Source organism: Aptenodytes patagonicus, chromosome W (assembly GCF_965638725.1).
Source record: "Aptenodytes patagonicus chromosome W, bAptPat1.pri.cur, whole genome shotgun sequence".
Taxonomy (NCBI): domain Eukaryota; kingdom Metazoa; phylum Chordata; class Aves; order Sphenisciformes; family Spheniscidae; genus Aptenodytes; species Aptenodytes patagonicus.
The window spans coordinates 26,977,763-26,991,566 of record NC_134981.1 but is presented as its reverse complement, the minus strand read 5'-3'; the positions used below and the strand labels follow the sequence as shown (position 1 = coordinate 26,991,566).

The following is a 13,804-nucleotide window of genomic DNA, read 5'->3' as shown; positions in this document are numbered from 1 at the left end:
CCTTTTGGGCTGCGAGCGCACACTGCCGGCTCATGTCCAGCTTTTCATCCACCAGTACCCCCAAGTCCTTCTCGGCAGGGCTGCTCTCAGTCCCTTCATCCCCCAGCCTGTATTGATACCGGGGGTTGCCCCGACCCAGGTGCAGGACCTTGCACTTGGCCTTGTTGAACCTCATGAGGTTCACGCAGGCCCACTTCTCGAGCTTGTCCAGGTCCCTCTGGATGGCATCCCGTCCCTCTGGCGTGTCGACCGCACCACTCAGCTTGGTGTCATCTGCAAACTTGCTGAGGGTGCACTCGATCCCACTGTCTGTGTCATTGATGAAGATATTAAACAGTACCGGTCCCAATACGGACCCCTGCGGGACGCCACTCGTCACCAACCTCCATCTGGACATTGAGCCATTGACCACTACCCTCTGGATGCGACCATCTAACCAATTCCTCACCCACCGGACAGTCCACCCATCAAGTCCATACCTCTCCAGTTTAGAGAGAAGGATGTTGTGGGGGACCGTGTCAAAGGCCTTACAGAGGTCCAGATAGACGACATCTGTAGCCCTTCCCTTGTCCACTGATGTAGTCACTCCATCATAGAAGGCCACTAGGTTAGTCAGGCAGGACTTGCCCTTGGTGAAGCCATGCTGGCTGTCTCGAATCACCTCCCTGTCCTCCACGTGCCTTAGCATAGCTTCCAGGAGGATCTGTTCCATGATCTTCCCAGGCACAGAGGTGAGGCTGACTGGCCTGTAGTTCCCCGGGTCTTCCTTTTTTCCCCTTTTAAAAATGGGGGTTATGTTTCCCCTTTTCCAGTCAGTGGGAACTTCACCGGACTGCCACGACTTCTCAAATACGATGGATAGTGGCTTAGCAACTTCATCCGCCAGTTCCTTCAGGACCCGCGGATGGATCTCATCGGGTCCCATGGACTTGTGCACCTTCAGGTGCCTTAGATGGTCTCGAACCTGATCTTCTCCCACAGTGGGTGCCTCTTCATTCTCCCAGTCCCCGCCTTTGCCTTCTGCGGCTTGGGTGGTGAGGCTTGAGCACTTGCCAGTGAAGACCGAGGCAAAAAAGTCATCGAGTACCTCTGCCTTCTCCGTATCCCGGGTAACCAGGTCTCCCATTTCATTTTGGAGAGGGCCCACATTTTCCCTCGTCTTCCTTTTATCCCTGACGTAGGTACAGAATCTTTTCTTGTTGCCCTTGACGTCCCTGGCCAGATTTAATTCTATCAGGGCTTTAGCTTTCCTAACGTGATCCCTGGCTGCTCAGATAATGTCTCTGTATTCCTCCCAGGCTACCTGTCCTTGCTTCCACCCTCTGTAGGCTTCCTTTTTGTGTTTGAGTTTGTCCAGGAGCTCCTTGTTCATCCACGCAGGCCTCCTGGTGTTTTTGCCTGACTTCCTCTTTGTTGGGATGCATCGCTCCTGAGCTTGAAGGAGGTGATCCTTGAATATTACCCAGCTTTCTTGGGCCCCTCTTCCCTCCAGGGCTTTGTCCCATGGCACTCTACCAAGCAGATCCCTGAAGAGGCCAAAGTCCGCTCCCCTGAAGTCCAGGGTAGTGAGCTTGCTGTGCGCCCTCCTCGGTGCCCTAAGGATCTTGAACTCCACCATTTCATGGTTGCTGCAGCCCAGGCTGCCCTTGAGCTTCGCATTCCCCACCAGCCCCTCCTTGTTGGTGAGAACAAGGTCCAGCATAGCACCTCTCCTCGTTGGCTCCTCTACCACTTGGAGAAGGAAGTTATCATCGACGCATTCCAGGAACCTCTCGGGTTGCTTATGCCCTGCCGTGTTGTCCCTCCAACAGATGTCGGGGTGGTTGAAGTCCCCCATGAGGACCCGGGCTTGTGAGCGTGAGGCTGCTCCTATCTGTCTATAGAGGGCATCATGCGCTCGGTCTTCCTGGTCAGGTAGCAGACCCCCACCGTAACGTCACCTGTCCCTGCCTTCCCTTTAATCCTGACCCACAAGCTCTCGGTCATCTCCTCATCCATCCCCAGGCAGAGCTCCATGCACTCCAGCTGATCCTTGACATAGAGGGCGACACCCCCTCCTCGTCTCCCCTGCCTGTCCTTCCTAAAGAGCCTGTATCCCTCCATCCCAACACTCCAATCATAGGAGCCATCCCACCACGTCTCCGTGATGCCAATAAGGTCGTAGCCCTGCAGGCGTGCGCACGTCTCCAATGCCTCTTGTTTATTCCCCATGCTACGTGCATTTGCATAGAGGCATTTAAGTTGGGCCCCCGATGAAGCTGTCTTACTGGCTGGAGTTCCTTTGTGCTGTTCCTCAGGCGCTCTCCTGCTGACCTGTGATCCTTCTCCAGGCTCTGGGCATCTATTGCTGGCCCTGGCATCAAACCGGTAGGAGTGGGATGGATTGAGGTTCCCCTCCCCCGGCATCTCTAGTTTAAAGCCCTCTTCACCAGCTTGGCAAGCCTATGACCAAAGATGCTCTTCCCCTTTTCTGACAGATGGACCCCGTCAGCCCCCAGTAGACCAGGTTTCTCAAAGCGAGTCCCATGGTCTAAGTAGCCAAACCCCTGGCTGTGGCACCAGTCCCATAACCATTTGTTGACTCGCCAGATTCGACTGGCCCTTTCAAACCCCTTCCCTTTGACTGGCAGGATTGATGAAAAAGCTACCTGTGCTCCCGAGTCCCTTACCGCCGCTCCCAGGGCTCTGTAGTCCTTGATAGTCCTCAGACTGCTCCTGGCTGTGTCACTGGTGCCCACGTGAAACAGCAGCAGCGGATAACAGTCAGTGGACTGTACGAGGCTTGGTAGCCTCTCGGTGACATCCCTGATGCGAGCCCCCGGTGAGCAGCACACCTCTCTAGAGAGTGCGTCCGGTCGGCAAATGGGTGCCTCCGTACCTCTCAGAAGAGAGTCGCCTACTACTGTCACCTGTCGCCTTTTCTTAGTGGCGCTGGTTGTTATATGGGGGGCAGATTGGGCTGCATTACTCAGCTCCAGCATCTCTCCTGGTGTGACAGGTCTTTCTTCTTCAGTCTGCAGAGCGGTGAAGCGGTTCTGCAAGGGCACCTCAGGCTTTGGGGGAAGCCTCTTCCTCCTTCCTGTTGGTCCTTGCCTTTGCAACCATCCATTCTTCTGCATTATTGGCCCCCCTGCTCCCTTCTGCGTGTGCCAGTGGGGGAGTTTTTGGCTGTTTGGCCATGGGCTGCGGGTCCGCCGCAGACTGCACTTGGAACCAGCAATCTAGCTCCTTCTCTGCCTCCCTGATGTTACGCAGTCTTCTCACCACCTCCTGCAGCTCAGCCACCTGCTGCAGTAGGTCCTCGACCTGGGCACACCTTTTGCAGGCAGGTCTGCTGCCTGTCCCTACCCCAGGAGAGAGGTCTAGGCACTTCCTGCAGCCTGAGGTCTGCACTGCAGCCTCTCCCTTCAGCAGTTCCATCTGTGTGGAGGCATCGGCCGCCGCTGGGGTAGATGGTGCAAGACCCCCCAGCTGGAGCCACCGCCTTTACCCTCAGAGAAGTGCCCACCATTCTGCCTTGAGGGTCGGGTAGGATGAGTGCCCTTGTCCTGTGCCCAGTTGCTGGGTTATGTGTATGCCGAGTCCCCCACTCGGCCCGTGGAATGCCTCTCCTTCGACGAGATGCCCTCCCGTGCGAACTGCTGCATATGCCCTGTTTGCCCGTCCTGGTCGCTAGCGCTTCCTGGGGCTGCCTTTAGTGGGAATGGGGGGTGGCAGCCAGTTACTCCTGGCCCCGCCCACGCCTCGTCAGCCACCCTAGTGAGAGCTGCCGGCTCCCGGCGGGTCTCTGCGCTCCCCTGTGGGTTCCCCGGCTCGGGAAACCCCCCTGGTACGATGCGAGCAATCCACCGCTCCGCTGCGGGACGCGCCTGCACTGGAGCTGATCGCCTCTGCGAGTGACCAAAATCAAAATAATATTAGTAATTGTAGAGATACTACATAAAGGAAACAGTATATTGAGATGGTTCTCATCTTTTTTTGGGAATGTGACAGCCCTATGCTCCTCAGTCTGTTAGTACTCTTCATTAAAATCAAAATACTTAAAACCCGTGTTTGTCATCAACAGTCATAGCTGTGAAGCAGATTAAAGTTGTAAAGTTGCTTGCAACAGATTCTTATGTTGGAGATAGGATGCAAGGGGAAAGAAACAGCCATCTTTGATGTGAAATCTGTGGCAGATCAAAATTCTTATTAGCTTTTAACCTGTTGCAATCTCTTGGACAGCGTATGCTGTTATTCCTTTTTCCTCTGACCTCCCCAGCTGTCTTTCTGTAGATCCAAAAATTACTACTTCAGACAGGAACTCCTTGACTAAAAAAGTGAGAGTTCTGTCGCAATTGTGATCAAGTCCATTATGAAATACAACTCGCTTCAGCCCGTATTTCAAGATAAATTGTCTCTGCCTGTCTTTTGCAGTAGGTTTCAAATGGGTGATGTGATGATGATTTTGGATTATTATGTTCTGTCTGTGCTTTGTGCTGGCTAACAATAGGGTAGTAGACACCTCTGAAAGAACTTGCTATTGCTTCAGAGAATCAGAAAGGGATGCTATTGCCGTCCTGTCAGATTTAAATAATATAACTTCAAATTTATGATGATTAGGGTAATCATTGCTGAGGTCCAAAATGGGGAGTTCAAGGTAGTGATGAATATAGTGCATGATACCTTAAGCATTATGTCCTTTGTGTTTTCTGAGCAGATTATGCTCATGAATGGCTTCAGTATAGGTAGCCCAATAATGTATGATTATTTTTTTTTAATTTTTTTTTTTGAGCTCTTTATCCCAAAGACTAACTGAATAGTTCTAGCCGTAACTATTCAGGTTTTGAAATAAGTTTGTCCATTGAAGTGTGGGTTATCACTGAAGGGGATGCTCTTGCCTTTTGCGATCTGTCCTAACCATGTTCCTTCCCTTTTCTATGCTGCCTCTGCAGTTTGTTCATCCTCTCAGTGAATCAGGTGAAGAGACTGACCATTAGCTTTCAGACAGGCCACGTTCTCATCTAGTTGACTACACAAATGCTACTGTGGTGTCAAGAGAGATAGCAGCAATGTGCTGTGATGGGGTGAAAAATAAATACTTTGTCTTCAGCAGCAGTTCATGCTTTGTTGGACTGCATTCTCGGGTTCAGCCCTCAAATGGCTAAAAACGAAGACATGGGGGAGGACGTACCTTCTCAAGTTACATGGTTTTGTGCAAGGTTAAAATGAGATGCTGTGACATTGATTTGAAAGGTCAGTAAAACTGAAATGAGTCTCTTGAAGGAAGAATAGTTGAAGTGGTGTGCAGAAAGTAGTGGTTCAAGAGAGATGCTTATGCTGGGAAAGTAATTAAACACTGGGATGTCATTTTGTCCTCAGTTTCTTTTCCTGCTTCCCCCCCCCCCCCCCCCCCCCCCCGGTGTTTCTCTCTGCCACTTTAAGTACCTCTAAGAAAAGATACACGAATTTATGTATATACAAAACATGAGTCTTTTTCTCAGTATTGAGATAACTACTCAAAACAAGCATTCAGGTATTCTCGCTTCATGACACATGCTGTGTAAATGTTAGAAGTAAGCAGGCTTTTTGCCAGTTGTGCTATGCAACATGAAAATCAGTCTCGCAAATCAGTCTCGCACATATAATTTATACCAGCAGACTACTCAATTTGCTTTGCCTAATCCTACAAATGACCTAAACTGACTTTCAAAGTTCTTCCAAGTTCCATATTTGCTTTAGTTAGTCCATCTCAGGCTATACGTCTGTTGACAACTATTTCTTCTCATTCTCATCTTAAAAAGTAGAACTGAACCTTGTACGTTTTACAGGTTTCCAAGTTGTATTTTTGTTATGCTGGCATGTAAATTTTGTGAGGGTGATTAATGGGACCTGGAGATAATTGCCCTCAATAACTTCCCATGATGCCAGTAAGCACAGAATATTTTCCAGTATGTTTGTCATCTGTGATTTCTGAGAACATACCATAAAAATAATCTGCCACATATCAGAAAGAATAGATGTTAAGGAAGAAACCATTGTGTTACCGTAAGTCAGCAGATGAAAAACTCTCTAAGACTCAATTTGGAGTTTTAGAAAGCAGGCATTCTTTATTGCGGCGCCGGACGCACAGGGGATCACTCCACCTAATGTGCGCGCCGAGCTGCTTAACTATAGGAGTTAAGTACAACCAGAATATACATATTCATTAGTTTTCCGAGGCATGATTAACATATTAATGTTAGTTCATTAACATATGTAAAAGTCTTTACACATGCGCTCTTATGTCCATTGGTGGTCTTTCAGGGTCCTCTGGTGGTCGTCGATAGTCTTCCTCACCGTGACCGCTAGTTGAACTCAGTTCTTGCGCATGCACAGTTTGTTCTTTGGCTTGGTTTGCACACTTTTACCTTCACAAACTAGCTGTCTTCAGCATCACTTCCTTATCTACAAAGTTTCAAGGTCTTCTGTCCTACTGAATGTTTAGCTTATCTATTCAGAGAGTATACCCCTACTGAATGTTTGGCTTATCTATTCAGAGAGTATGTCAAGCTTGGCTACGTTATGTCCAGTAAAGAGAACCATATGTCTCTTCAGTATTCCTTTGTACTCGGTGTCAATCCCTCCTTTTCTTTTGAGGATTCGTAGCTAGCAAGCTACAATCCTCATCTCATTAAGAGAGTTGACAAAGGTATAGTAGACAGGGTTATTCGTTTCATCATGTACCAAACCTTTGTATACAATATAACTACAAGTAACAGACATATTACAGTTAGAGTTAGTAAGACTATAATTGGATGAAGCATAAGGTTAAACACTCCCGTTGCAGTCGGTGACCATCCAAGAAGAGTTTCCCACCAATGGTGTTCTCCATCCTTCTTTACTCTTTCCAAGACATGGTGTATCTCTTCTGCATCATGATGAACGGTGATTAGAGTTTTGCGTCCATTGTCTTGGACCCGTTCTAGTAATTGACACAGGTCATTGTGTCGTAGTAGTTTCTTCACCAATGTGAGATCCATTCCGATGGGGGTAGGTAATAAATCTTCACTCAACGTATAATTAGATTGCAATAATTGATAAGACGCAACAGGAGCTGAATAATTAAAGTCACATCCTACAATGTTAGTAAAGTTACAAACACAAATATTTGAGTGATTGCTTGTATCTACAGTAACGCTATCCACAAATATACAGTCACAAGGGGTTCTCATACAAACACATCCTTTTCCAATATATACGAGTATAGTGTTAGGTGTCTCATCAGGATGTATTTCAAAGTGACAAACACTTTGCTCAGTGTCAAGACAAATGTCTTGGGCTTTAATGGTGTTACTCTCACAAATAAATCCTTGCTGTTCCCGTACAACGCATGTGTTAACATCAACAGTTTGCCATTTGTTTCCATTCTGTTGGGCCCATACTCTATGTTCTGATGGATAGAGTATAGTTCCATTGTGATTTAATCCTAATGCAATGATTGGGTATATGGTGTATACCGAAGCATTGTGAATTGTTAAGACAAAAGCTGTGGCCTTATTGTTGATGGGATCAAAAGTGAAATTAACTAAGTACCACCAGGATTGGAATTCTTTCTCAAATTTAGTTGCATTATCCCAAATTACCTTTCAAATTTCGGTGGGTGAGGTGCCCTCTTTCCCTTCTCTTATAATTGCTGCTACCATAGATTGCATCCACAATTGAGCCTGGACACAACTAAGGGCTAGAGAAACATTATTTTGGGCTGTACCAAGTGCATCCACAATCAACTGATGGTCCTTTTCATTAATTCTTTCCCACTGAGGCAATAAGTCAGATAAAAGCCACTGGTTAGTTCCCAATGCTAATAGAGAAGACCGCAGTGGGTGTTCTAATTTGCTTAAATCGCTTGTTGCTGCACTCAGTTTATTTACGAGTACTTCAGCATCTATACTATTTAAGACTCCCAGTCCCGTTCCTATGATGCCAGTCACATCTCTCCTTGTTCGCCTTGGGGAGGTAAGGGTTCGTCCATGTAGCCATGCTAACCATCCTGCATAGGTCATACTTAGGAATGGCAAACAGGTTGGTTTGATTGCAGAGATATTGACTTGCATTAATAGTTCTACCCTTTTAAGAGACCACGATGGGTTGAATAACACTCGTTGTTGGCCTGTATTTTTGATCACATACGGTCCAATTTCAGAAATTTGTGGAGACAGAGTTTTCTTATCTTTTGCAGTTGAGGCAGGTGTTGTCGTATTAAGTTTAGTAATGTCGATTTTAAATTTAAATGATAATCCCAGGTTGCGGTGAGCCCAAAGGCAGACTACAATAACAGGTTGTACTAAGGTAAAGTTGTACCAACAATCCGATTGTTCAGAGGCGCAAAGTTTTGTATCTTTTGTTACTGGGTTTGATGTAATGTTGTACACAGAAATCTGAGATGCCTTCTCATGAGCAGACCCATTGATCATTCGACATCCTATTTTGATTTCTTTTCCTGCCATTCCTCGAAGTCGGGGAATCGTATTACCAGCTTCATCTCGATCCCGGCCCCATTCATTTTCTAGGTATATTTCAGTTACGTGCATGACCATGGTGGAAGGATTTAAATTTCCCTTATTAGAGTGTATTCCCATACTCTCAGTGTACTTAATACGAGCTTGAGACCATGGCCATCCTGGGGTTCTTTGACCACAGGTCAAGAGGAGTGGCGTTGCCAGGGTTTGGACTAGTAGTATAAACACAGTATTCCTGTTTGTCATCCTGCGGGGTGTGAGCATCTGTTGATCTCTGTTCTCATAATTTTAATTAAGTTCTATTACTTCCAGATATTCTCTTAACTACTAGTCGAAGAGGTGATCTTGATTCCGCTTTCCATTCTGCAGGAGCTTTCTTAATTCGAGAGCAGTGAATCCACGGTCCTTTTCCTTCTAGTTTAACTGCTGTATGTGTAGTTAACAAGATTTGAAATGGTCCTTTCCATTTTTCTTGTAGTGGTTCAGAAGTCCAGGATTTGATGTATACCCAATCTCTGGGCTGGAATGGATGTGCTGGGGAATCAAGACCTAGAGATTTATTCAAGACTACATACTTATTTAGTTTTCGTAAAACTTTCCCAAGAGCAATCAAGTAATTTCTTGCATCATTCTCCCCTTGTATTCGCATCTCTCCTGGCAGTCCAGGTGTTTGGTACGGTCGTCCATACATCAATTCGTACGGGCTTGAAGTGTTGCCTACCTCGTGGCTGGACTCTAATTCTTAGCAAAGCTAAAAGCAAGGCCTGTGTCCAATTTATTGAGGTTTCCTGACATATCTTACTTAACTGAGTCTTGAGGGTATAATTCATTCTTTCTACTTTACCACTAGATTGAGGCCTATAAGGGGTATGTAAATCCCAACTAATACCTAACAGTCTGCTTATTTCGGTAACTACTTTGGCTATAAAATGTGGACCCCTATCTGATGACATCCCTAAAGGTACTCCAAATCTTGGGATTATTTCTTTCAACGATATTTTTACTACTTCTTTTGCTTTATTGGTGCGACATGGAAAGGCCTCAGGCCAACCTGGATATGTATCCACGAGGACCAACAAATACTTTAGCCCTCCTTTTCTTGGCAATTCAGTAAAATCTATTTGCCAATATTCCCCAGGTGCCTGTCCCTCAGTAGTTTTTCCAAATTGAATTTTATTCTGCGTTTCTGGGTTGTTTTTACAACATAGCTCGCATCTTTGTGTGACTGATTTAATAATTTCCACCATGTTCCTGCTAATAACCGACTTCTGTAAATGTTTTAACAAATTTTCAGTCCCCCAGTGCACAGTGTTATGTTCTTTCATGAGAGACCTGTAGGTGTAACTGCCCATCCGTCTTCTCACCTTTCTGCTTGTAAAGTTTTGATTAATCTTTTATCTTGTTTATCATAAATAGGGTTTTCTTGAAGGGAGATTCTTTTTCCTGGCACTATTGCTAATACATTTTCTTCTATGCCTTTTTCTGCAGCCCGCTTTGTGGCCAGATCAGCCAGCTTATTTCCTCGCTCCTGAGCAGTTTGTCCCGACTGATGAGCTTTACGATGCATAATAGCTACAGCAGCCGGAGCCTTTATGCTCTCCAGTAGGCTCAAGATCTCTTCTTTATGCTTCATCTCCATACCTTGTGAGGATAACAATCCTCTTTCCTTCCAAATTGCTCCATGTGCATGTGCTACTCCAAAAGCATATTTAGAATCTGTCCAAATATTCACACACTCATTTGCACTTAACTGTAGAGCTCGGGTGAGAGCTACCAATTCGGCCTTCTGAGCTGACGTCTCGATGGGCAGCGCTTGTGCTTCCACCACCGTTTTGACGGTGGTGATTGCATATCCTGATACCTGCTTTCCTTCTTTCATAAAGCTGCTGCTGTCCGTGTATAGCTCCCAATCCGGATTCTGCAAGGGAACATCCTTTAAATCAGGTCTGCTTGAATAGACTTCCTCAATGGTCTGCAGACAGTCATGTTCTGGTTTGCCGCCTTCTTGTCGAGTTGAGAGAAACATGGCAGGGTTAATCATGGCAGTAGTCTTTAAGGTCACATCATCTAGTTCTATTAGTACTACTTGATATTTTAGCATTCTACTAGGAGACAACTAATGTCCACCCTTCTGGTCCAATACTGTGGTCACCATGTGTGGAACATAAACAGTTATCTTTTGTCCCATAGTAAGTTTTCGAGCCTCCTGTATTAATAACACTGTTGCAGCTACTGCTCTTAGGCAACTCGGCCATCCTTGGCTCACCGGATCAAGTTGTTTAGAAAAGTAGGCCACAGCCCTTTTATATGCTCCCAACCACTGGGTTAAAACTCCAAGGGCTATTGCTTGTCTTTCATGAGTAAATAGTTCAAATGGCTTTTCTAAATTAGGCAGTCCCAAAGCTGGGGCCTTCATCAGAGCTCTTTTGAGTTGAACGTATGCATTTCGATCTTCATTTGACCATTGCAGGGGACCTTTTGATGACTTCAATAATTCATACAAGGGTTTTACCATCAGTCCATAGTTAGCAATCCATAAGCGACACCATCCCACCATTCCTAAAAAGGTTCTCAACTCATGAACATTTCGAGGTTCTGGAAGCTGACAAATAGCTTCTTTCCTTTCATTACTTAATTGTCTCTGTCCCCTCAGAATTTCAAAGCCCAAATATATTACAGTTTCCTGTGCAATTTGGGCCTTTCCTTTTGACACTCGGTAACCACAAAGTCCGAGGAAATTTAATAAACTGACTGTCAGTTCCAAGCATTCCTCTCGGGAGTTCCCAGCTATTAGTATATCGTCGACATACTGTAGCATTACTCCATTTCTGTTGTCTTGTCTCCATAATTCTAATTCTCTTTCTAGTTGTTTTCTGAAGATCGTTGGACTATTTTTGAATCCTTGCGGTAATACAGTCCAAGTATACTGGGTTTTCCTTCCAGTCTCAGGATTCTCCCATTCAAAGGCAAACAATTCCTGGCTTCCAGAATCAAGTGGGACGCAGAAAAAGGCATCTTTTAAATCTAAAACTGTAAACCACCCCTGATCCTCAGTGAGTGCAGTTAATAGCGTATACGGATTTGCCACTACCGGATGTATATCTTGGACAATTTGATTCACTGCTCTCAAATCCTGGACTAATCTGTAAGATTTTCCATCGGCCTTCTTAACAGGTAAAATCGGAGTATTATACTTAGATTCACATTCTCTTAATAACCCATATTCCAAAAACTTCTGTATAATAGGTACCAACCCAAGTTTAGCTTCTAATTTTAAGGGATACTGTTTCAATCTTACCGGTGCTGATCCTGGTATAAGGTCTATTCTTACGGGTTCAGCCCTCTTTGATTTTCCGGGTATTTCTCCTGCCCAGACAACAGGAATCACTGCATCCTCAACTTCAGTCGGGATTTTTCTTTTCACTTGCTCAATTTCCTGCAATAATAATATTGAGGCTTGGACAAATTTAGATTCAGGCATTGACACTTCTACTTCTCCATTCTTAAACTTTATTTCAGCTTCTAGTTTTTCTAGTAGATCTCGGCCTATTAAAGGTTTTGGTGCACCTGGTAGATACAAAAACTGATGCGTTACCCATTGTTTTCCAATTTTAAATTTTAGAGGTCTAAAGAAGGGCCGCGTCTCCGGCTTTCCTGTCGCACCAATAATTCTCACAGTATCATATCCTAACTCATGTTTCTTCGTGTTCAAAACCGAATAAGTGGCTCCTGTATCGATTAAACATTCTATTTCAGTTTCATCTTCCCCCAGCTTAATTTTAACCAGAGGTTCTGCTGGGGAAGATTCCTCCGGTTTCCTTCAATCTTCCATTTCTATGTTTAATATAGAGGTTTCAGACTTTCCATTTTTTCGTAACAACGGACATTCTTGTTTCCAACGTCCCTCCTTCCTACAGTACGCACATTGAGTTTTTCCTAATGGGGGTCTAGAGTATCCCCTACCGCGACCTTCCTGATGTCGACCCCCCCCAAATCCATCTCTTCTTTGGCCTCCTCGTGAACCACGAACTCCTTCCAATGCTGCGATTAGCCTAGCGTTCCCTTTTCCTTTTTGCTGGTCTCTGTTTCTATATATTACCCAAGCCCGATCTAAAAGCTTTCCCAAATCTCTAGCATCTGCCCCTTGTAGTTTCTGCAATTTGCTGCGAATGTCGCCTGCAGATTGTCCAATAAATAAAGTTGCCAATTGACTCTTTCCCTGTTCTGATTCAGGATCTAGTGTTGTATATTTTCGGGCTGCTTCTTTTAACTTATTTAAGAAGTCTGTGGGTGACTCCTTCTTGTCTTGTTTAATTTCATATAATTTTGACCAGTTTATTGCTTTAGGTATAGCATTCCTTATCCCAAATAGGACCCATTTTTGATATTGAGTCAGTAATAATTTTTCTTCATTATCATTTGGATCCCATGCGGGATCAGCCGAAGGGAAATGATGCTCCAGTTGTCCCTGCAATGTTCCCGCAGCTATTTGAGCTTCTACCTGAGTTCTAGCTGTTTTACGAATCATTTCCCTTTCTGTACTATCAAACAATACTTGCATGATAGCTTCAATATCTTTCCAATCTGGATCCTGAGTTTTTTATCATAATTTCAAAGGCACTGGCCACTCGATCGGAATCATCTCTATAATTACCAGCAGCTATTTTCCAGTTGTTTAAATCTGTGATTGAAAAAGGCACTTTTACTACAACCGGACCCTCATTCCCTACTGCTTGCCTTAATGGAGCTTGCAATACGGTTCCCTGTCGGTTACGAGTTCTCCTTGCCACCGGCGTGGCCGCTGTAGCGCCTCTCTCGGACTCATCGTCCGATTTGCCCTCCACCCTGAAGGGCTCAAATCCATGATTCTGGGATCTCTGCCTCAATCCTGGAGCCACTAACATCTCTAAATCCTCTTCCTGCTCTTTCTGAGTCAACTTCAAACATCTCTGTCCAATACTACATGCCAAACACCTTTTTAACACTTTCCCTTTTTCTCTCTCTCATTCATCCTTTTCCAATGCCAATACCAAAGGATCAGTTGGGGCCAAATTAATTCCACACTCCTTTTGCCACTCAGGATGCTGCCTTAATGTAAAGAACATATCAGCATACAATACCTCATCCCATTATCCTTCTCTCCTTAGAAACAGCATTAGTTGTAACAGAGTATTATAATTCAGAGTACCATTCCTTGGCCACTTTTCTCCATCTTCTAGTTTATATAGTGGCCACCATTGATTACAATACTTAATTAGATCATCCCTTTTTGTGACCCCACCAGGGGATCCTGCAATTTGTTTCCAATGTATTAAAATACAACC

At 45.1% G+C, this 13,804-nt stretch overlaps 2 protein-coding genes across 2 annotated transcripts in view; one reads left to right on the top strand and one right to left on the bottom strand.

Moving 5' to 3' along the window:
* LOC143172046 (Golgi phosphoprotein 3-like) overlaps positions 1-13,804 on the top strand; it is a 69,137-nt gene that overhangs the window by 24,464 nt on the left and 30,869 nt on the right. The window lies entirely within an intron of this gene.
* On the bottom strand, positions 6,645-8,567 carry LOC143172151 (uncharacterized). Its single transcript, XM_076361411.1, is given in 1 exon segment — positions 6,645-8,567. A coding segment is annotated over 1 exon segment (1,914 nt). The 5' UTR covers positions 8,559-8,567.